This window comes from Amblyomma maculatum, chromosome 2 (assembly GCF_055883805.1).
Source record: "Amblyomma maculatum isolate TAMU_Amacu chromosome 2, ASM5588380v1, whole genome shotgun sequence".
In the NCBI taxonomy this organism is placed as follows: domain Eukaryota; kingdom Metazoa; phylum Arthropoda; class Arachnida; order Ixodida; family Ixodidae; genus Amblyomma; species Amblyomma maculatum.
The window spans coordinates 223,846,073-223,870,114 of NC_139345.1; the positions used below are offsets into that span (position 1 = coordinate 223,846,073).

The 24,042-nt window shown below is 44.0% G+C and overlaps 1 protein-coding gene across 3 annotated transcripts in view; it reads right to left on the reverse strand.

The window, feature by feature from the left end:
• Positions 1 to 24,042, reverse strand: part of LOC146201375 (autophagy-related protein 16-1-like) — a 204,753-nt gene that overhangs the window by 135,248 nt on the left and 45,463 nt on the right. For all 3 annotated transcript variants that reach the window (XM_084595800.1, XM_084595803.1, XM_084595801.1), the window contains exon 6: positions 3,872 to 4,032. In XM_084595800.1, coding sequence (XP_084451926.1) covers positions 3,872 to 4,032 — 161 coding nt within the window. The remainder of the gene's footprint in view (positions 1 to 3,871; positions 4,033 to 24,042) is intronic.

The following is a 24,042-nucleotide window of genomic DNA, read 5'->3' on the forward strand; positions in this document are numbered from 1 at the left end:
AATGAGCTGAATAAATCCCACCTGTGTTTACATTTTTTTGTTATCTCAAAACAAATTAGTCAAGTTTTACTAGTTTACAAGAGCACCTAGAGCAGACAAAGGAGCAACCTTTAGTGTTGCGATTTCCTGTGTTATTAAGTTACACAGTATTGGGAACAGACTTGGCATTTCGTGCTTGCTAATGCAATTTAAATGGCTCATACATCACTTTTGCCTACATCAAACTTCAACAAGTCATAAAATGGCTAATATTGCCTCAATCACAGCGCTCGAGCATTTTGGAGCACGTTTCTAAGGTCAAATGCCGTTGATGATTGCCGTCTTCGTTTTTTCAACTACAAAATCTACAACCTAATTCCTTTTTATGCAAGTTCAATGCCTTTCCAACTCATCTCTGACAAGACAAACGGCCAAAGCATGTAAAGATATATATATACAACACAGGATGACCTTAGCAACCACTTGGAACAGACCAGTAGCAAACGTAACGCTTGCTGGTGCACTTCTAATGTATTTACTTATTTTGACTTGACGGATTCAAATGCCGAGTCTACCACTTGGATGCGCTTGAGCAGTGATATTAATTTGGAGTCCAGATGAATGGGCATGACATCTTGTGCATATCTACCTATTTTATTTAGAATACAGCTCAAAGCCTTCAAATACGGGGTATTACATGATCTTTTTTGATCCTATGTCTGGCCGTAGCTGATAAATTCCAGAGAATTTGTTATTTGGTCTGCCAAAAAGGCGCCTTCAGACTAGATAAGCTTGGTGCCACTCTCATACTTTTTTGTGGAATCGCAGATGACTGCAGCGCCACCTCGATCGCCTTGTTTGTTAGTAAACAGGGAGGAGGTCTGCAGGAGTGGAAGCGGCTTGAGCATTTTGGAGCAGCTTTGGGATATAGACAAATAGCATTGAAGGGTATATATCATAATTCAGCTCTGCCTCCTGCCAATAATTTATCAGTCTTTGCTTGAGCAATGCCCTTCCTACGCTCTTGAGAAGCTTCCTATTGACTGACAGCTTTGGCGTTCCAACCCATAACGCTTCAAGTATGATTTTGTCTGACGTAGGCCTGACATGCTTCTCAGGGACAAAGGAGCTCGAGGTTTAAGTATTGGCTTGTTTTCATAGTAAAAGCACCACAAAGACTTGTGTATTTTTTGCGGCCAGATAAGTTTCCTAACAGCTCGTGGTAGTTTACGCTATCTGCTTCGTTTGCTACTCTTTCCACTGGCAATTCAAAAGGCTGGAAGGAGGTGCTACGTCACATACATAGAGCATTTCTTTTGAAATTAACTATCTCTAATCACCTGTGGCTCATACTAAATTTACTTGCGAACAAATATTTATTATGCTCCATGCTTCCTTCCCTTACAAAAATTTCATTTGTATTAAGCCCAGTGCAAGATGTGTTATATCTTTGCCCCTGGCGCTGTGACATTGTTCCCGAGTTCTGCTAAATTTGATGGCAGAAAATCAAGGCAGCCAGTTTGGAGCAGTTTTGGAGCAATATTGCATTTCAGAGCAGGATGAAGCAGGCAAAGCAGTTTGGAGCAGAATGGAGCAATTGGAGCCGCACTTCCACCCCTGCAATCATAAAAGCAGTTCCTACATTATTGTCCTTATACTGTATACAGTAAAACCTCGTTACAAGAGACACGCAAGGGACCCGAAAAAGATGTTTCTTGTAAGCAAAGTCTCTTGTAACCAAAAATTCTAATAGCACTGTGCTGATCAGTTTATTTCACATCAGCATATAAATGCATTCACACGCATTAACAGGGAATTTGTCCAGGAAAGCTTAAAGAAGTTATATGTACTTTTGTGAGTGCAGAGTGTGTTCCTGCCCAAATTCTGGTAGTAAAGCACTTGACTTTGCAAGTCTTCCTGTTGCTCTAATACCTTTGAAGCAATCTTACATGCTCGTCACCCTCATATGTTGACACTTTTCCTCTGAAATGTCCTCGTAGTCATTTTCTATGGCACATGTGCCATTTACTTGCGCGAGAATCGCACAGTTTGTAAGCTTTTCGGAAGCACACAAGATCTGCATCTGCAGATACAAATTCCTCAATAGATTCTGATACCTCAGCAGTCTCTCGGATGCTCGCCCAAGCTTCATCTGCAAGAAAGCTTTCCACAGTATCCATATATAGGCCCTCTTACATCATGTCATCGCATTTAAAGCGTGCTTGTTTTTCACAGCATCACTTCTCAGGCCACTCCAGACACCTGAAATCACCTGAACAACAAACTTCGCATTAATTACTATTGTACAGTCTTGCTGTCCGTTGAGCAACAGGTGTTCTACCAACCTTGTTTTGTACAGCAACTTGACAGAGTGCATAATATCTTTGTCTATTGGTTGAAAGTAGGGTGTGGAGTTTGGAGGGAAAAAATTCTAGACACCTGAAATCACCTAAACAGCAAACTTCGCATTAATTACTATTGTACAGTCTTGCTGCCCGTTGAGCAACAGGTGTTCTACCAACCTTGTTTTGTACAGCAACTTGACAGAGTGCATAATGCCTTTGTCTATTGGTTGAAAGTAGGGTGTGGAGTTTGGAGGGAAAAAATTCTAGACACCTGAAGTCACCTGAACAGCAAACTTCGCATCAATTACTATTGTACAGTCTTGCTGCCCGTTGAGCAACAGGTGCTCTACCAACCTTGTTTTGTACAGCAACTTGACAGAGTGCATAATGCCTTTGTCTATTGGTTGAAAGTAGGGTGTGGAGTTTGGAGGGAAAAAATTCTAGACACCTGAAATCACCTAAACAGCAAACTTCGCATCAATTACTATTGTACAGTCTTGCTGCCCCCTGAGCAACAGGCGTTCTACCAATCTTGTTTTGTATAGCAACTTGAGAGAGTTCATAATGCTTTTGTCTACTGGTTGAAAGCAGGGTGTGGAGTTTGAAGGGAAAAAATAACTTTGGTGGCTTTGAGCACGAGAACTTTGGTGGTGCAAGAAGCATTGTACACAAAGAGGAAGGCATCGGGATTCTGAGCTTTCATCTTGTGATCAAATTTTAACAGCGAGGAGTTAAATATGCTGGATGTCATTCATGCATTTCGATTTGCTTCGAAGGTGACAGTAATGCGATGCCAGTGGTTGAAACAACAGGGTCGTTTTGACTTCCCAATAATGGGGAAGCACTCATTCTCAGTTCCTGACATATACAACAAAAAGGACGCTGATATGGAACAGAATTGAGCTAAGGAAATCCAAAATGCATCATTTATGAGTTGGTGCGCTTCAGCTGCATTGTATGAGCACACCTGGGTTGTCTCTTATAAATAGTGAAGAATTTATTCCAGGGACCTGAAAAAGTTGTGCTTAGTAACCGAGTGTCTCTTGTAACCATGACTTTTGTATGCAATGCTGTCAACATGGCAGACATAGGAAAGCCAACCAAACCATTTTCAAGTGTCTCTTATAACAGAGTGTTTCTTGTAACGAGATTAACCTGTACTATCTAGTCAAATGTCAATAATAGTTTTCTGATTATTAGTTTTTTTCTATATTGCTCCCATAAACAAAGGAGTGAAAGAGTTGAATATTTTGAAACTAATACATAAATCAGAGTACTGAGTACATAGTTGAAATCAGCCTAAAAAATTGATAAGGTTGTGTATTTTCATTTAATTTAGTCTAAATGTAAAGGAAAATGTCCCAAGAGTGATGTCCCCCTTAAGACAGAAAAGAGCAGTTTATTTTCCCTTTTCCCGCTCATGCACAACTAAGACAAAGATGTGCCAGTCACCACAGCTTGTGGAGCAGGACCACTTTGCAGCAACTACCATGCTGGCTGTGAGCAGCATCAACAAATAATACTAAAGCATAGGGGACATCATTTACCGCAGCATGCGCTCATTTTCGGCATTGAGCTTATCAGCGTCGCGCGACTTGAGGGCCATCCAGCGTTTGATGAGGTCCTGGTGCTCCCGATCCAAGGCGTTGAAGTTGCGCTCTAGGCTGTTGTAGGCCAGCTGCAGGGCCTCGTGCTCATCCCGCAGTAGCTGCATGGACAGGCACCACGTGTGTGTCACACCTCTATTGCATATAGTGGAGAAGGAGGACAACACCGCTGCCCCTCCTCTCCAGTTCACATTTGATGACCCCACAATGACGTCACTATTTGCCCTATGAAGCATTAGGCTTGGGAATGGCACGTGACTTCCACCATACTTCTCACAATGCATCTGAGATACATGAAGCCGCTCCTGTCTTCTCCTTCCTTAATGCGATGGCACATTCACATCACACCATCACACCATCACCATCACCATCACCATCACCGGCACCATCACATCACATAACATCACACATATATTTCTTCCAGATCTTGTGCATTTGCCAGAGCTGTGTTAATGTATTTTATGTTATCACTTATACTACTTGTGAATTCATTTAGTGTTCTATCAGTGTGTTGTGTTACCTTGCTAACAAGTTTCCCTATATCTTCTTTGCATGTGTTATTGTATGTAGTTGTATCCCCCCTACAATAATGGCTCATGGGCGCTGTAGGTACTTACAATAAATAAATAAATAAATCACGCAAGGCATGTGCCACTTGGCGCCAGAGTCATACAAAGTCAAGATAGCCATACAAGGAGCCCAATTTTGGTCAAAATTATCTAGTAAATGCCATAATTATGGCTTCATCACAGTGTGCGCTCTTCAAAGCAGTAGATGCAGAACAACACAACAGCAAGAGCCCCAGACAGAGGCAAACCGAGATCAATGGCACGCCTTCCACTCATGCGGCTCAGCTGTTATGTGGTAGACTGAAGTGCCAACGATTCCTGTAGATTTGGATTTCAGTAGAACACTTGTTCCAGAGGTCATAAATGTATCGTCTGACGTCCATTACTTAAAATCCTTTGAAATTCATCATGCTTTCATGCTGACAAATTTCACATGTCACAAGTATGTGAAATTTGTCAGCATGAAAACTAAGTTTATTCAGCCTACATTAATTTCCTCCTCTCCCGTTCAATTTTAAAAATATTTTGGACATATTCATAAGGCAAGGACAACCCAAATGCAAGGTTTGGACCTACATCTATATTAACTGAAATGGTGCAGTGCACTGAAGCGTTAGATTGCTTCAGGGTTAGATTGTCCTAGGCCCCCTTGGAGCAAGTGCATGGCACTGTGTTTGCACATGGCTTACAAAAATCTAAAGGCAAGATGGAAAGATCGCACTATCAATATCGTGGAGTGAAAGCCTCAGCAATGATACGAGGCCAGGGAGAAGAACCACTATAAGTATTTTAGTTTTACATGTGGACAGGAGACGTTTATTTTGCTGGTAGCACATCAGAGCCATTCTGGTCTCGTCTGGAGCCAAGCATGCAAACCGCATCCTCGAGTAGCCAGTTCACACAGTGTCCACAGCTATGATCAGCTGGCTGCTGTATAAGGTTATTTTTATACACAGTCATACCCGGATATAGCCAACAAGATACTTCCAAGTAGTGATAAATCTATACAGCTTATCTCTTACCTATGGGAAAGAATACATTGCCTCTACACTAGTGCATGCTTTGCAGGCAGCGCACCATTCGCAAGGCACGCTGAACCTGCTTCACATTGCAGTCAAAATGGCTTTCGAACAAGTCCATCATAGGACCTCTTTTACGAGTACACAGAGAATAATCACTTTCTACAATGCCTTTAACAATGAACTGAGCAACGCACATAAGGCTTCAGTCGGTTAGGCTGGCTCTACTACAGGTGTTGGAAGCAAGTATAAGGACCCCTTCAACCTTATCACATGGTCTCACCGCCAATGACCTCTGTAAGTGACTAAAGGGTGCCTTTAGGGGAAGCACCATTTCATTATACTGTGCATGTTTCCTATAGCTGAACTTGCATTGTTCGAGTGCATAACCAGTGTTGGTCAAATATTTAGGGGAATCCCCGAAGGTGGAGTAGATTTGTAATAAGCGAGCAATTATTCATTGACAATCACCCAATGCGCAGCCATACGGCTACAAAGGAAAGCTATACAGCTTTCTCAGAAACTTCGTAGTTAAAGAAAAATTCGTCCTGATCCAGGAATCGAACCCGGCACCACAGTCTTTTCAGGGCAGCCGCTCTACCGACTGGGCTAACTAGGACGGCCAGCAGATCAGATGGTAGGACGAGAGCGAATTGATCTGTAACTCGAAGTGGGAACGAAGTTTCCTTTGTAGCCGTATGGCTGCGCTTTGGGTGGATGTCGATGAGTAATTGCTCCCTTATTAGAAATCTACTCCACATTGGGGGATTCCTCTAAATAATTGACTAACACCATTCCCACTCTCGCCCTACCATCTGATCTATTAGCCATCCTGGTTAGCTCAGTCGGTAGAGCGACTGCCCCGGAAAGGCGGTGGTGCCGGGTTCGATTCGTGGACCAGGACGAATTTTTCTTTAACTACGAAGTTTCTGAGAAAGGTGGGTAGCTTTCCTTTGTAGCCGTATGGCTGTGCTAGGGTGAATGTCAATGAGTAATTGCTCCCTTATTACATAACCAGTGTGTTTGACGTAGCCACAAATTTAAAATACCCGGGCTCAACCATATGTGTGCACATTAATTCACTTGACAATCACATACAGCCAAACCTCACTATAACGAACACGGATATAGCGAATTATCAGATAAAACGAACTAAAAGAAAAGTTTGATTGGTCTGTGCTTTATTTCTATGGAAGTTCTTTCGTATAACGAAACGAAAAATTCAAAATTTTACGCTAGATTGGTTATAACGAAGCAGCTTTTTCATTAAAATGGCAAAAGATGCGCAGAGCTAAAAAAAACATCGAGAAACTAAATTTTTCTATCCATCGAATTACCCGCCGCAGAAGTGTGTTTAAATCATCCGCGCATTTGCATATCACGTCATCTGGCTGTGGCAACAAAAACTATACCACCAACGACTTATCACCTCCCGAACACAATCCTGTGCACGGTGATCTTGGAGGTCATGAACGGCCATGGCCGGACTCAAGCGATCTCAGAGGTCATGAACACCACGACCGGACTCGAGCAGTGCAACGGTTGACAGGCATTTGATTGGCATGTCATCCCCATTGCCTAGTCATGCCGTGAGAAACTGACGTGCCTTTGCCACGGTGCCCGACTCATGCATGCACACTACGCTCCCAGCGTCCGTTGGCTCCGTCGCGCAAATTGTGCGCGGAATCAACATCCCTTCTTGAGTATTCATTTTTGCTCTCCAGCAAGAAACGAAAGGCGAGATTTCATGGTTATACCACGGCCGCTCAATGGAGGCGCACTTGGTGCGGCCCGTCACGTCGCGCCTCAATGGCTGGGGAAGCGCGTATTGGGAGAAGTTACAGTTTCCGCCGTCATTCTCCGCGGGGGCGCCACCACTCCAGGACAGGGCGCCGCCGGCACGGACGAGCAGACGACGCGGAAGGAGCGCGCTGGCTGGGTTGGCGCGTGTTATCGTTTTGACTACTCAGCATAACCACGTGGTTCTGATAGTTCTGCATGCTTGCCATCGGTGCCTGTGTCAACAGCATCCTAAGCGTATGCAGCACATGCCAGGCAACTGCTGTGTGCCGCTGTGCACCACGAAAGCAAGAAAAGATCGGTTACCATGGGTTCCCGTGTGATTCACAACGTCGAGCAGCATGGCTGAAAAACATATCTTGGGAAGGTTAAGACGGAAAAGGAAGCCAGTGGGAGCCGAGTGACAAGTCACTGGTATACTCACTGCACTTCACAAATGACGATTACAGGAAGAACATAAAACTGAAGATCCTGCTTCCTTCAGCTGTCCCCTCCGTGTTCCCGAACTGCCCACATTACAAGTTAAGTTACTCACCCGGGCTCATGTTGAGCCAAACAACCTTGAAAAAATTAATGTGCGCAGGTCAATAGCTTTATTTTCCTTACTTGTTATAGCTACACTTCATTTCCTCCTGGACAACCCCCCGTGTCATCCTGAAGCATGTGTGTTTCAAGATAGCTGTGCCACGATCACTTTTATGACGATGATATCAAAATGGTATGCCTTGCCCAACATCGCATAAGTGAAGCCATGGAGATACCAAGAGGAGCCGCTCTATTTGTCAGATGACGAGCGACTCTCTTGGTTTGAGTTGGACTTTGCCATATCGAAGACATTCAGGTCCAAGGAGGCACGTCGAAGCCAAGGCTAACCAAACAAACGTACGAAGTTACAATCATGACAACCAGATCCACAGTGGCGCAAATTAAGTACCTTCTTGATCACATCGAGTATCTTACAACAGTGTCTTCTGTGTGCCTTGCTAGTGCATTGCATTTACCCGAATCTTATTTTCAGCTTCCGGTACGCCCTAAAGCAGGCTCTGAAAGCGGGTCTATAGTATTGCTTTTTAGCAGCCTAAGGCAATTCAAAGGCGGGAACGACAAAGTTGACGCAAGGGCTGCAGTTTTCACCTCGGAGAAAATACTGATGGTACCACTAGCGAAAAAAAAAATATATTGACTGAGATTATACACATTTTGCCATGCTTTGTGCAGGTTGGCATCTTGCAAGCATCAGTCTGCAAATGCACCTATCAACAATAGACAGCTATAAAACTTGGCATTCGTGATTATGAAAGTCGTACCTTGCCAACTGCCATATCACGTCTGCTGCGAGAGAGTTTTCGAGTCAGCTTGGATTCATTCATGTGTGGTGTGAACCAGCAGCTGACAGAGTTAGCACCGATTGAATTCTTGACTGGTTACCTTGCACGTCCATTTGAAGAGAAAGTATGAATAGTTTTACAGAACCGCATGAAACATTTTTATTTATTCTGTTTTCAGTGCCTGCCCGTGTTTTCATTATTTATATATTACCAAAGTTTAAATAACTTCTAGTGCTTACTTTAGAGTGTCAATAATTTTATTTTATTAGTCCCCATCCATTTATTAACTTTGTGCCTTGTGATTCCTGCAAAACCCTGGACTTATCAAATTTCTTGATGATGGACGCCTAAGGTATCTGAAAATCACCATGCACCTTTGTTAGCAAGGTGATGAAGTTCCTGCAGGTCATAAGAAGCAGCAAGCTATGCAACATGTTAATTTCATCCCTTCTTCCCTATTTTGTGCAATTTACGGAGTTGATTTGCGAGAGAGAAGACCGCAATCACACTAAGGACCTAAATAAACTAATGCGACCACTGCTGACCAACTGGACAGGCAACATCAATCAGACAGTGGAAAAAATCACGCTTGCACATAAACCTTTTTCGAGAAAAGTTCTTCGCTTGTAAAATAAGCTTACGTGTCTTCTGTGCATCACGCGGCTTCATAATCAAACGAGAAAAAAACTGCCAGAGCCTGCGGGCGTGTCGTCGAACTGGCTGTCTTGTGTTGTTTCTTTTGCAACAGTTTGTGTTAGCTAGTATGTTTTGGTGGTGGTACCCACTTGAATATTATTTCCAGTGAAAACGGAGGAACAGGCCTGAATAGTAAGTTTCCAGAAAAGTGCACGCTGAATAAATGGCCCCAAACCATGTCCCGATTTCAAGATTGCAATATCTAATACGTTATTACAGTGGTTGAAACGCAACTAAATGCACACGACTGCCCCGTTCTCGTTGTAAACGGAAGACCACGAATGACTTGGAAAAGCCTAGTGATGATAACTTGCCGCTATCACTTTATCAATAGCAAACTTGCACATAGCATCACATACTGTGTGAAACGCCGCTCATAATCCTAAACTCAGCAAGCGCCGACCACGCGGACGCCGAAACGAAAGCACAGCCACGGCCGCTGCGCGCAGCTCTCCGCCCGGACTCGTCCCGGAGCGGTGGCGCCGCAGCGGTGGCGATGAGAACTAGGCGCAATACGGCTCTTCTGGGCGACGCGACGGGCCGCACCCAAGTGTGCCTCCATTGAGCGGCCGTGGTTATACAAAGCTTTTAATAACAAAATTGTACATTTTTGCACTATTGGGTTATCCACATTAGTGCGCATTTTCTTTGGTGTTATTAGCAGACCTCATCATCATCATCATCCTGACTATACCCACTGCAGGGCGAAGGCCTCTCCCATATTCCTCCAATTAACCCGGTCCTGTGCAAGGTGCATCCATTTGACACCTGCAAACTTCTCAACCTCATCCGCTCACCTAACTTTCTGCCACCCCCTGCTATGCTTTCCTTCCCTTGGAATCCAGTTTGTTACCCTAAGCGACCATCGGTTATCCTCTCTTCGCACTACATGTCCTGCCCATGTCCATTTCTTCTTCTTAATTTCTACTAGAATGTCGGTAACTTGAGTTATTTCTCTGACCCACTCTGGTTCTCTTAACGTTATCCCTACCATTTTTCTCTCCATAGCCCACTGTGTTGTCCTCAACTTAAATAGCACTCTCTTGGTTAGCCTCCACGTTTCAGCCCCATAGGTGAGTATAGGTAAGATGCAACTGTTATATACTTTCCTCTTTAGCGATACCGGTAAGCTGCTAGTCATAATCTGCGAGTGCTTGCCAAATGCGCTCCATCCCAATCTTATTCTTCTTGTTGATTCCCTTTCATGGTCCGGATCTGTCCTAAATAGACATATTCACCTACTACTTCCAGTGCTTCATAAACTGCTGTTCCTTCCCTAGGCTATTGAACATTGCCTTAGTCTTCTGCAAATTGAGCCCACTTTTTTACTTTTCCTGTCGAGGTCATACGCCTTTTCGCGGATGATTGTGTAATCTACCGCCCTATAACTAACACCGATGACATTTCTCTCCATCAATATGATCTTAATAGCATACACCAATGGTGCTCAACGTGGCTAATGTCTCTAAACACTACAAAGACCGTACTACTTTCTTTCCATTGCCGCCGAAATTATACCCCACATGCTTATAAAATTATTGATTCTGCCGTTACTTCCACTAACTATTTTAAATACCTTGGTATTAACCTCACTAGAGATTTATCTTGGACGTACCACGTCAACCACATAACAAATTCTTCTAACCGAACAATTAGCTACCTTCGTCGTAATCTACGCATGGCTCCTTCTTCCTTAAAACTTAACTTACAAAACACTTGTGCGACCTAAACTTGAATACGCCAGCGCTATCTTTGACCCTCATCAGACTAACCTTAACACAGCTCTTGAATCTGTACAGAACAGTGCTATTCGCTTTATCCTATCAAACTACTCAAGATATTCCAGCATATCCGCATTAAAACTTCAACTGCCTTCTCTCACTTCCCGTCGCCAAAATTTACGCCTCTGCCTTCATCGCAAGTTTTTCATAGTTCACCTCCAGCTCATCCAACCGGTACGTCGAACATCCCACACAGGCCATTCTAACAGCGTCATCCCGCACTACTACTTTCCAGAAGTCTTTTTTCGTGTACACAGCTCGCGACTGGAATGAACTTCCCGGCAGCCTTGCCCTAATCTCCGACCCTGCTCATTTCAAGACTGCCATCGAAGAAGCCTCATCATCTTTGTAATCATTTCACAAAAACCATTTTTAACCACCGTTCAAGTGCCCACCCCTCATGTAATGTCCCACCTGGGGGCCCTTGAGGTTCTAATAAAATAAATAAATCAATCAATCATTCTTTGCAATTCATCCCCCGAGTTACTTAGCAAGGCAATGTCATCAGCAAATCGCAGATTACTGAGGTATTTTTCATCTACCCTTATCCCTAACTGCTCCCATTCCAAGCCTCTGAATACTTCTTCTAAGCAAGCTGTGAATAGTACTGGGGAGATCGTGTTTCCTTGCCTAACACCTTTCTTTATAAGAATTTTGTTACTTTCTTTATGCAGAACTATGATTGCTGTGCAGCCACTATATATATCTTCCAGCACTTTCACGTACAGCTCGTCTACACCTTGATTTCACAATACCTGCATCACCGCCGATGTTTCAACTGAGTCAAATGCTTTTTTGTAATCAATGAATGCTATGTATAAAGGCTGGTTATAATCCGAACATTTTTCTATTACCTGGTTGATGGTATGGATATGATCAATAGTAGAGTACCGTTTCCGAAAACCTGCTTGATCCTTTGCTTGATTGCAGTCTAAGGTTGTCCGTAACAAACTGTAAGCTAATTGGTCTGTAATTTTTCAAGTCCTTAGCGTCCCCTTTTTTATGAATGAGGATAATGTCTGCGTTCTTCCATGGTTCCAGTATCGTCGATGACACCAGACATTACTTATACAGGGTGGCCAGTTTTCCCAGCATGCCCCCCCCCCCCCCCCCCCCCTCCTTCAACAAATCTATAGTTACCTTAGGAGAGTTTCAAATTGGGCTAGTTGGTGGTTGTTATTCCTGTGCAATGTTGCGCTTACGTAGGAACTGGGACACAATCGGACACATCTGTTCTGTGTCGTCTCCGATTGTGTCCCAGTTCCTACGTAAGCGCAACAATGCACAGGAAGGACTATAGTTACCTGACGTCTGACTGCATTTCCCAACCGCCAATTTCATTATAGTCATGACTTTGTTGGCTGCTGTAGAGATCAGTATAGAACTCCTCGGCTACTTTGACTATCTTGCCCATATTTGTGATGACGTTGCCCGCCTTGGCCCTTATCGCATACATCTGGTTATTGCCTATGCCCAATTTCTTCTTCATCGCTTTAAGGCTTCCCCCGTTCTTTACAGCATGCTCAATTTTCTCCATGTTATACTTATATCGGCCACTTTGCGCTTATTGATTAGCTTTGATATCTCTGCCAATTCTATCTGGTCTGTTGGATTGGAAACTTTCATACTTTGGTGTTTCTTAATCAAATCCTTCGTCTTCTTAGACAGCTTACGGGTATCCTCTCTAACTATCTTACCACATACTTCTACATCGCACTCAGTAATGATATCTTTGAAATTATTGTTCATTGCTTCCAGGCTAATGTCGTCATCCTCGGTTAGAGCTAAATATTTATTCTGTAGCAAGATACTGAACTTTTCTGCCCTCCCCCTCACCGCAAATTTGTTGATGAACATTTTTCTTACTAATCTGTTTCGTTCTCTTTTCAGATTTAGACTAATTCGAGACCTTACCATCCTGTGGTCACTGCATCGCACCTTCCCGAGTACCTTTATGTCCTGCACAACAACGGGGTTAGAACACATTATGAAGTCAATTTCATTTTTAGTTTCCCTGTTAGGGCTTTTCCATGTCCACTTCTGGTTCTTCCATTTGCTGAAGGTGTTCATGATTCTTAAGTTATTGTGCTCTGCAAACTCAACTAGTAACCCCCCTGCTATTCCTAGAACCAATGCCATAATCACCCCCTGCCTGATCTGCTGCCTGCTTTTTCCCTACTTTGGCATTAAGTCGCCCATTAGTATAGTATACTGCGTCTTTCCTTTCCGCATTGCCAATTCTAGATCTTCATAGAAGTTTTCGAGTGCCTGGTCATCATAACTACATGTAGGCGCGTAGGCCTGTACAACCTTAAGTTTATACCGTTTATTAAGCCTAATTACGAGGCCTGCCACCCTCTCATTAATGCTACAGAATTCGTCTATATTACCAGCTATATACTTATTGACAAGGAAACCTACCCCTAGTTCTCGCTTCTCCGGTAAACCTCGATAACACAGTACATGCCCGGTCTTCAGTGCAATATGTGCCTCATTTGCCCTCGTAACCTCACTAAGCCCTATGACATCCCATTTCATACCCTCTAGTTCCTCTAACAGCACTATCTAGCAGACCTATTCACAGGAAATCGGGCGCATACTTTAATAACGAGTATCAGATATAACAAACAGGTTGTTGCGACCTGTACTACTTCGTTATAATGAGGTTCAACTGTAAAAAATTTTTTCCCTCCCGCTCGCTACATACAACAGAAAAACAAAGTGACTTAGAAATGCGGTGCAACGAATAGTCACGTGAATAGAAAAGTAATTCCTTATATGCATAGAAAGGCGCATTGCCTGAAGAAGGTGGCAGGCAGGTATGAGGTGCCGGTTGTGTTTTCTGCGCCAAAAAAACTGGCCGGTTTGTGTGCAAGAATAAGGAGGAGAAAGAAACGCCAATGTGATAAGAAGCATGTAAAGAGTTTTATAGGCTGTGTGGTGGGTGTGGTTTACAAGGTTCCACTGATGTGTGGAGAAGTATACATAGGCCAGACTTGAAGATGTATTAATGATGGAGCGAGGGAACATTAGAAGTCCACAGAGAATAGCGGTCAAATTTACCCCTGCATTGTCATAAGTGCAAGTGTGAGCCGTCGTTTAGTAGGCTTAAGATTTTAGGGAATAGTCTGGACAAGATTGCCTGCAAAATGTTAGAGGAATTTTGGATTCAGAAGAAAGATGGCACATGTGTTAGTGAAGCCTGGCTGCCTTTACACAAGAAAGAAATTTCTTTTATTGAGGAATCCATTTGAGTTTATTATAGCCCCTAAAGCTGTTATTCTGACATACCTTTCTTGTACTGTGGGCCCTGTTTTGATCCTACCTATACTCAAGTACATGTGCTCATTGCTCGCACCGCTTCTTAGACATGCCGGGCAAGATGCATTTCTTTGTTTATGTAGAGACTGGTTCCTGCAGAAGTGAATGGTTTTTTTGGTGTCATCAAGGGGGTTTGCCAAATTTTCAAATCAGAGTTATGGAGGCCAATTCGGATCTTTAAAGACTGGATTCGTGCTAGAAGTGAATGTGAACGTCATATGTGGTAGCCGATGTGTCGATGTAGGTAGCAGATGTGTCGTGGTTTTTTCTAGTGTGCGTATTTGTGGTGGAATTTGTGACGGTCATGATTGGACGACGTTAGTGTTGTACAGGTATGAGTGTGCTACTAACTGCTTGGCAAAGAAGATGTACTTGGGTGTAGAAGAGGGTGTTGTAGCTAAGTGGTGAAGAGGAAGTGCGTGTGCAGTTTCAGTTGGTATTGTGTTTTCTATTCTGCGCCACATTTCTGGGTACCACGCAGCACTAACTCAAGCTGTTATTCTGTAATAAAGTGAAGAGGAGTGAAGCTGAAATTCCATGCAGTGTACTTCTGCACATAAGCTTGTGTAGTAAATGTAACGAGCTGCCTCAAACATGGAATATGTTTCAAGTATGATGATCCCACTTTATATTTGAACCAGGCAAACTGCGATAGTGACAGCTCATGATTTTGAGGGCTCTCAGCAGGATAGCCAAAATGTCCCTGCCAGATTGAGGAGGTTGCCATAACCCCATGAAGCAGGCTATCCAGAGAGTTGGCAGAAAGACTCTTGGGTAAGCTGAAGATGCCTTCTCCTCACGGACACCAGAACCCCATACTATGTAAACAATACTTCACATCAACTGACATACGGCACAAAGAAGCCGGCCTCTTACAAAAAAGATGTTTGTCAGTGCACATGCGAAAAGATAAATTATGGCCAAGTGCATTAACATCAGTCTGAAAGAGCATGAAAATTTCCCTTGGCATGCAAGAATTCCTTCTAATCTCGTGCAGCACTGCTGCAAATGCTAAAATCACCTTTGCCTGCCAGATTTGCATAATACGAATACTACTGCAGTAACAAGACAGGCGGGGAAACGTTTGAAGCATACTGCAGTGCTGCAAATTCAGACAGGTGTGTGGCAAAACTGTCAGCTGCGTTACCGGAAAACACGATAACATTCCTTGATAAGCGCCTTTCCCTAGCAATGTAATCCTTAGTGTTTTTCCTCTGTTCCACATATTTTCACCTTATAAGTGCCCTGTGTTCTTTCAATTAACCTCCGGCTGTTAAATAGCGCCTTCCCTTAGTTGAACTATTTCCAACTTGCCCAATACAGTGTGCAACAATCTAAGTGCCACTCTGTTGCAGGAAACACGCGTGGATGGCAATGAAAGAGGCAGACTAGGAAGTGCTCTGCAGAGTGCTGGATGTACTGGCAGTGCGACGCTCGCCAAAAGTTGCCAGGCCTAGCCCTGCTGATGTTGGATGGTGGCTTGTAGCATAGAAGGTGCACTACATTCAGGCTAAGGTGGTTTCTGCAATGCTTTTGGCAAGCAATGAAAGCCTACCGCGTGAAAAATGGCAATGCCAGACCAAAAGCTACACAGTTTTATGGTATCTTCAAGTGGAATCACTGCACTCAAAAAGTGAGCGCCTCTCAAAGAAGGGCCACTGTGGGGCAGGACTGCACCATCCAATACATCAAATGCCCCATTATGGGCGTTCAGTACTGCTATACCTTTCATGCAACTTTTAACAATAATTTGATATAGTATTGCTGGGATTGCCTACAATATTATATCCGTCCATTTTCAACATATCTACAGCTGCCCGAATTTTAACTGGCGTGCGTAGCGGCTGCATTTTCTGTGCATAAAGGCGGATAAGACTTGGCAGAGGCTCGAGATTAAGCAACACTTTGGTACGCCTTTACTTATACCTTTCGCAAGTTAGCTCCACTGTAATGCCCACAATCGCAGAAAATGCAGCAGTCATGCACAAAGATCTGTGCGGCTACACTTCATAGCTTTCTTGCATGTTTACTTCACACTGTGCGGCACAATCATTGCTGGAATATAATTAACAACAACTTTCCCGACAATAATGAAACCCCACCCATCAACATCATTGTCATCAGCCAGACTGTACCCACTGCAGGGCGAAGGCCTCCCCCAGTTTCCTCCTGTGCTAGCTGCATCCACTTGACCGAACTTCTATGCCGACACCTGCTACGCTTTATTTCCCTTGGAATCCAGTTTGTTACCCTAAGCAAACATTGGTTATCATCTTTTCGCACTACATGTCCTGCCCATGCCCACTTCTTGTTTATTTCCACTAGAATGTCAGTGACCCACTCTCACTCTCTCCGACCCACTCTGCACGCTTGCCATCTCTTAATGTTAGACCTTCCCTTCTCTGTTCCGCAGCCCTCTGTGTTGTCCGCACCTTAAGCAGAACCCTTTACATTAGATTCCAGGTTTCAACCCCACAGGTGAGTACAGGTAAGATGCAACTGTTGTATACTTTCCTCTTGAGCAACACAGGTACGATGCTAGCCATATTCTGCAAGTATTTGCCAAATGCGCTTTATCCTAATCTTATTCTCCTAGCTATTTCCCTTTCATGGTCCAGATCCACAGTTACTACCTATCCTAAGCAGACATATTCGCCTACCACTTTTAGTGTTTCGATACCTACTGTAAACTGCTGTTCCTTTCTGAGGCTGTTGAACATTACCTTAGTTTTCTGCATAATAATTTTTAGGCCTATCTTCCTGCTTTTCCTGTCTAGGTCATCACTCATTCTTTGAGATTCATCCCCTGTGTTAATTAGCAAGGCAATGTCAGGAATGAATTGCAGATTGCTGAGATATTCTCCATCTACCCATATCCCAAACTGCTCCCACTCTAAACCTCTGAATACATCCTCTAAGCAAGCTGTGAATAGTACTGGGGAGACCGTGTCTCCTTGCCTAGCACCTTTCCTTATGGGGAATTTTGTTACTTTCTTTATGGAGGTGGGCTCAGTAGCTATGCAAAAGCGCAGACTACTGATCCGTTTGTCTTCGTAATGCAGGCGCTTACAGTCACCGTTCACCTGCTGCTCATTACCCTACTGCATGCTTCACCTGGTTCCCCACTCCGCGTGGCCACTCGCCACCACGAAAATGCAGCTTTCCTGCCTGCTACGTCACCGGCACCAGACCTGCATGCGCCGCCGCTGGATTACTTCATCCTGGATCATGCACAGCCATCCCCAGCGAGACAACCATCATCGACTGAAGCAGCTATAAATGTGGCGCATCTGTCGCCGCCACTCTGTGGGCTCGGTAGCTATGCAAAAGCGCAGACTACTAATCCGTTTGTCTTCATAATGCAGGCGCTTACAGTCACCATTCCCCTGCTGCTCCTTACCCTACTGCATGCTTCACCTGGTTCCCCGCTCCGCGTGGCCACTCGCCACCATGAAAATGCAGCTTTCCTGCCTGCTACGTCACCGGCACCAGACCTGCATGCGCCGCCGCTGGATTACCTCATCCTGGATCGTGCACGGCCATCCCCAGCGAGACAACCATCATCGACTGAAGCAGCTATAAATGTGGCGCATCTGTCGCCGCCACTCTGTGGGCTCGGTAGCTATGCAAAAGCGCAGACTACTAATCCGTTTGTCTTCATAATGCAGGCGCTTACAGTCACCATTCCCCTGCTGCTCCTTACCCTACTGCATGCTTCACCTGGTTCCCCGCTCGGCGTGGCCACTCGCCACCATGAAAATGCAGCTTTCCTGCCTGCTACACGTCACCGGCACCAGACCTGAATGCGCCGCCGCCGGATTACCTCATCCTGGATCGTGCATGGCCATCCCCAGCGAGACAACCATCATCGACTGAAGCAGCTATAAATGTGTCGCATCTGTCGCCGCCACTCTGTGGGCTCGGTAGCTGTGCAATAGCACAGACTACTAATCCGCTTGTCTTCGTAATGCAGGTTGGTAAAAAGTTCTCCCTTTTCGCTAAAAAAACTGGTAATTACTTCCTAATGCAGCTGCCGAGCCTGCAGTGCTGCGCTAGTGTTGTTATTGATTGTTCTCGTGCCATTCGTTTACTACTACTCTTGTCGGGAGATGTGGAGACCAACCCTGGGCCCGAGAATTCTGAGACTATATTGTCCGAACTGCAGGAATTGACAACTGGACAAGCAACGCTAATTTCCGACTAGCAGGAAAAAAGCACAGCTCAAAACAGCTGACATAACCTTAGCCGATTTAAACAAACGCATGATTACCCTCGAATCGCACTGCGCCACTCTATCTGCCCTTGACTCTGAAATAGACAGCCTGAAAACATTAACAACTGAACTGAGCCAGCAGATCATTAAACTAGAAGAACGCGTTGATGACGCAGAAAATCGTTCCCGGCGCAACAATCTGATATTTTATAATATCCCTGACACTAATGCATGCGAAAACTATCAGGACTCAGAAAAAACAATCATTCACCACTAATCCACGCATCTAGATTATGAAATTGACCCGAATCAAATCGAGCACACTCACCGTCTCGGCCGTCATTCCACAGATCGCATAAGGCCAATCATTGTAAAGTTCTCATCATCCAAGACCAAAGAAACCATCCTTTCTTATGGCAAAAAGCTTAAAGGCACAAATTATAGCATTGGTGAGGACTTTTCCCCTGCGGTCCGTAACATTCAAAAACAGCTAGTTACCTATGCACGAACAATAACAGATAAATTCGCCTTGCGTTTTAAAACCCTGCAGATCGGTCCTAAGCGTTACACTTACAACGAGGCTTCACAAACCAAAAAAGTGATTAAATAGCAGTCATTCCGTCAACATTCGGCAAACAGTTCTAAACATGCACCGCAACCCACTCTTTCTTTATCAGCGATTTTCACGAATATCCGCAGTTTTATTTCAAAGCGCGGCATTGTTTCTAATCTGGTCTTATCATCATCCAGCAACTTAGTAATCTTGACAGAAACGTGGCTGCACTCTGACATCTCTGACAGGGAGGTCCTAGCTGACTTGCCAAATTTTCGTCTTTTCCGCAAAGACCGTAAAGACAAGAGGGGAGGGGGAGTACTCATTGCAACTAGGCAGGAACTATCATGCATATATCATGCACATATCATATCATGCTTGTCATCAGATATCGAAATATTGAGGATCTTACTTGACTCTTTACCACACTCAGTTTTCATTGGCGTTTGCTACAACCCCCCTAATAACAGTTCAGATTTCCCTCGTAAATTTAACAATGCATTGAATGAAATCAGAATAAAGCACCCTAATGCCACCATTCTACTCTTTGGCGATTTCAATTTTCCTACCATCAATTGGGAGACTAACAGCTACGGGTAACAGTGATGCTAACGAATTTCTGGATATTTACCTTAATTTCAACCTCGTACAAATAATATCCCAACCAACTCGTGTAACCCATGACTGCGCTAATACCCTCGATCTCATATTGACGGACCGTCCTGATAATGTTCAATCTGTCACATATCATCCAGGTATCAGTGATCACAAAATAATACATGCATGTTTCACCATTAAACCCCTTTCTCGAATAATCAATAAGCAAACAATTAAACTATATGATAAGGGAAACTATACTGCCATTAATAACGGTCTTCGCGCTTTCCAACTTTTTTTTTGAGTCAAACTTTAACCAAAGAACAGTTCATGACAACTGGTCACTATTCAAAAGAAAAATTGAAGAATTGGTTGAAAAATTTATTCCTAAAATGACCGTACAAAACAACCAACAAAACCCATGGTTCACCAACACATTAATACGTTTGGAAAACAAAAAGAAATGCCTTTACCGCTCAGCTAAAAAACAACACACTGACAACTCATGGAATAAGTATTACGAGGCCGAGAAAGTATACCCAAGGAAAATTTGTGAAGCCAAACGCACCTTTTTTCATTCCGATTTACCTAAAATGCTGACCACTAACCACCGGAAATTTTGGCAAGTCATTATTCCACAACATGCGCATACCATTTCAATTGCTGATGAGTCAGGTGAAACAATCTCCGATACAGACTGCGCCAATATATTTAATAAAGCGTTTTCATCCGTATTTATTAACGAATGTGATCCACCTCTTCCTGTACAACAGCAGACTTTCATTCACCACCTTCAGTTCAGTTCAGTCGTTCAGTCGTGTCCGACTCTTCGTGACCCTATGGACCACGTCACGCCAAGCTTTCCGGTCTCTCACTATCTTCCTAACATCACATAACTTCATCTGCAGTGCCTCGAGGATGCCATCTAACCATCGCATTCGCTGCCTACCCCATCTCCGGCGGCCCTCCTTTCCCAACATCAAATCTTTCTCCAGTGACTCCTCTCTTCTCATCAGATGACCAAAGTAGCTGAGCTTTAACTTTAGAATTTGACCCTCCAATGAGCAGTCAGGGTTTAGTCGACAATATCGACTGATTTGATCTTCTGGCAGTCCAAGGAACTCTCAAGAGTCTTCGCCAGCACCACAATTCAAACGCGTCAATTCTTCAGCGGTCAGCCTTTTTCACAGTCCAACTCTCGCATCCATACATCACAACTGGAAAGACCATAGCACGAGTTATACGGATCTTGGTTGGCAGTGTAATGTCTCTGCTTTTTACTAGGCGGTCAAGGCTAGCCATGGCTCTCTTTCCCAGAAGCAGGCGTCTCCTAATTTCATGGGTGCAATCCCCTTCCGAGATAATCTTGGAGCCCAAGAAGAGAAAATCTGTCACAGCTTCCACTTCTTGTCCATTGATGCTCCAGGGCTTGATAGGGCAAGACGCCATGATCTTTGTCTTTTTGATGTTCACTTTAAGCCCAAACTTTTCACTCTCTTCTTGTACGCGCATCAGAAGTCTCTTGAGTTCCACTTCACTTTCGGCCATTAAAGTGGTATCATCCGCATATCTAAGGTTGTTGATACGTTTTCCAGCAGTCTTCACTCCAGCTGAAGACTCGTCCAGACCGGCCTTCCTCATGATGCACTCTGCATATAGGTTAAATAGGCAGGGCGACAGTATGCAGCCTTGTCTCACTCCTTTCTCAATCGGAAACCAATCACTAAGACCATGCCCAGTTCTGACTGTGGCCTCTTGTCCTTCATACAGGTTACTGAGGAGACAGATGAGGTGAATTGGAACTCCCATCTCTTGGAGAGCTTGCCACAATCTGCTGTGATCTACGCAGTCAAACGCTTTCGCATAATCAATAAAGCAGAAGTAGATGGGTTTCTGGAACTCTCTTGCTTTTTCCATGATCCAGCGAAGGTTGGCAATCTGGTCTCTAGTTCCCCTGCCCTTGCGAAACCCAGCTTGCACGTCCGGAAGCTCCCGATCCACATACTGCTGCAGCCTACCTTGGAGGATTTTCAACATCACCTTGCTAGCATGCGAAATAAGCGCGATTGTGCGGTAGTTGGAACAATCTTTGGCACTGCCTTTCTTTGGAATGGGGATGTAAACTGACCTCCTCCAATCCTGTGGCCACTGCAGGGTTGTCCAAATCTTCTGACATAATGTATGCAGAATGTTGATGTTTGATGGTTGATGGTTGATGGTTGGTTGATGTTTTGAAGCAACTCAGCTGGAATGCCATCAATTCACCACCTTATGCCTCCCCTAATATTCTTTCCTGCAGGAATCTTATCATTGATAGAAAACATGAAGCTGTCATCTTCTGCTGGTATCGACAATATCAACACTAAAATACTGAAAAACACCAAAGGCACATGTGCGTCTTTATTGTCATTGTTGTTCACGCAGTCACTACTCACAGGCCAACTACCCAACGATTGGAAATGTGGGAAGGTCGTTCCAGTCTTTAAATCAAGTAACAAGAACTCGCCATTAAATTACCGCCCTATTTCTCTAACCAGCGTACCCTGCAAAATCATGGAGCATGTTATCTATGTTTTTCACCCCGCGCAGCATGGGTTTCGTAGGGGCTACTCTTGTGAAACCCACTGGCTATTTTCGTGCATGACCTGCACATTCTAATCAACAGTCCGACGTCATATTTTTAGATTTTGCTAAAGCCTTCGATAAAGCACCCCATAAACGCTTAATGATAAGACTTTCCCTATTAAATCTGCACCCCAACATTTTAAAATGGATTGAAGGGTTTCTAACTAATCGCTCCCAGTTTGTTACTGTTAACAATAAGTTCTCTAACTCCTTTCCGGTGACGTCAGGTGTTCCCCAGGGATCAGTACTTGGCCCCCTACTTTTTCTTATATACATTAATGACCTACCAACACATGTAACCTCTAACATATGCATGTTTGCTGACGATTGTGTAATTTATCCTACTATCACAGGTCCCACTGATCAATCAACACTACAAAATGACCTTAATGCTGTATATAACTGGTGTGACAACTGGCTAATGGAACTGAACCCACGTAAATGTAAACTTTTATCTTTCCACCGTCGTCGTAATCCTCTTATTTTTTCCTACCTAATCTCTGGAGTGCCCGTACAACCTGTTCAGTCGTATAAATATTTAGGCGTAACACTTTCTAGTGATCTTCCTTGGAATTTGCATGTAACTAACACAATATCATCGGCCAATAAAACATTAGAATTCTTAAAACGTCATCTACATTGGCCGCCTCAACATGTTAAACTCTTAGCCTATAATTCATTTGTCAGGTCTAAACTGGAATTCGCGTCACCCATTTGGAATCCCCATCAAGCTTACCTCATTAATTCTCTCGAGTCCGTTCAAAATCGCGCTGCCAGGTTCATCCATGCCCTGTATTCTTATGATGTTAGTGTCTCTGCCCTAAAAACAGCCTCAGGTTCATCATCACTATCTCTCCGTCGTCGCACTTCAAGCCTTTCTTTATTCCATAAAATATTCAACAGTCCCATGCGGGCAGCCCCTTATATTCTTCCCCCAACACGCATATCACCCCGCACCAGTCATCGCCTGCACGTCACCCGTCCATTGTCACGCACCGTTACCTTTTCGAATTCCTTTTTTCCCCGCGCAGCTGCAGACTGGAACGGCCTTCCAGGTGACATCGCTGTTATCACCTGCTCATCAAAGTTCTTTGAAAGTGTAAAACAATATGTACAATAACAATGTTTTTATAATGTTTCCCACCCCTTATGTAACACCCCTTCCTGGGGCCTTTAAGGAAATAAAATGAAATGAATGAAATGAAGTATGGTTGCTCTGCAGCCATTAACAGATATCTTTCGGTACTTTCACGTACGGCTCGTCTATCCCTTGATTTCGCAATGCATGCATGACTGCCAAGGTTTCTACTGAGTCAAATGCTTTCTCGTAATCAATGAGTGCTATGTTGGTTTTATTCCAAGCCTTTTCTGTCACCTGGGCCCGTATTCCGAGTTTGCGTCGTTATTGAAAATGTCACCATCTCCCCAACCTCGGATCATCTGATTGGTGGAAATGCCGGAACATGATGCTGCCACCTTTTCCGGTTTCGTAGTGGCAACATCCAGTTCTGGCATTTCGATCAATCAGATGACTCGAGGTCACGTGAGATAGCGACACTTCGATAATGACGCAAACTCGGAATACGGGCCCTGGCTGATAGTATGAATA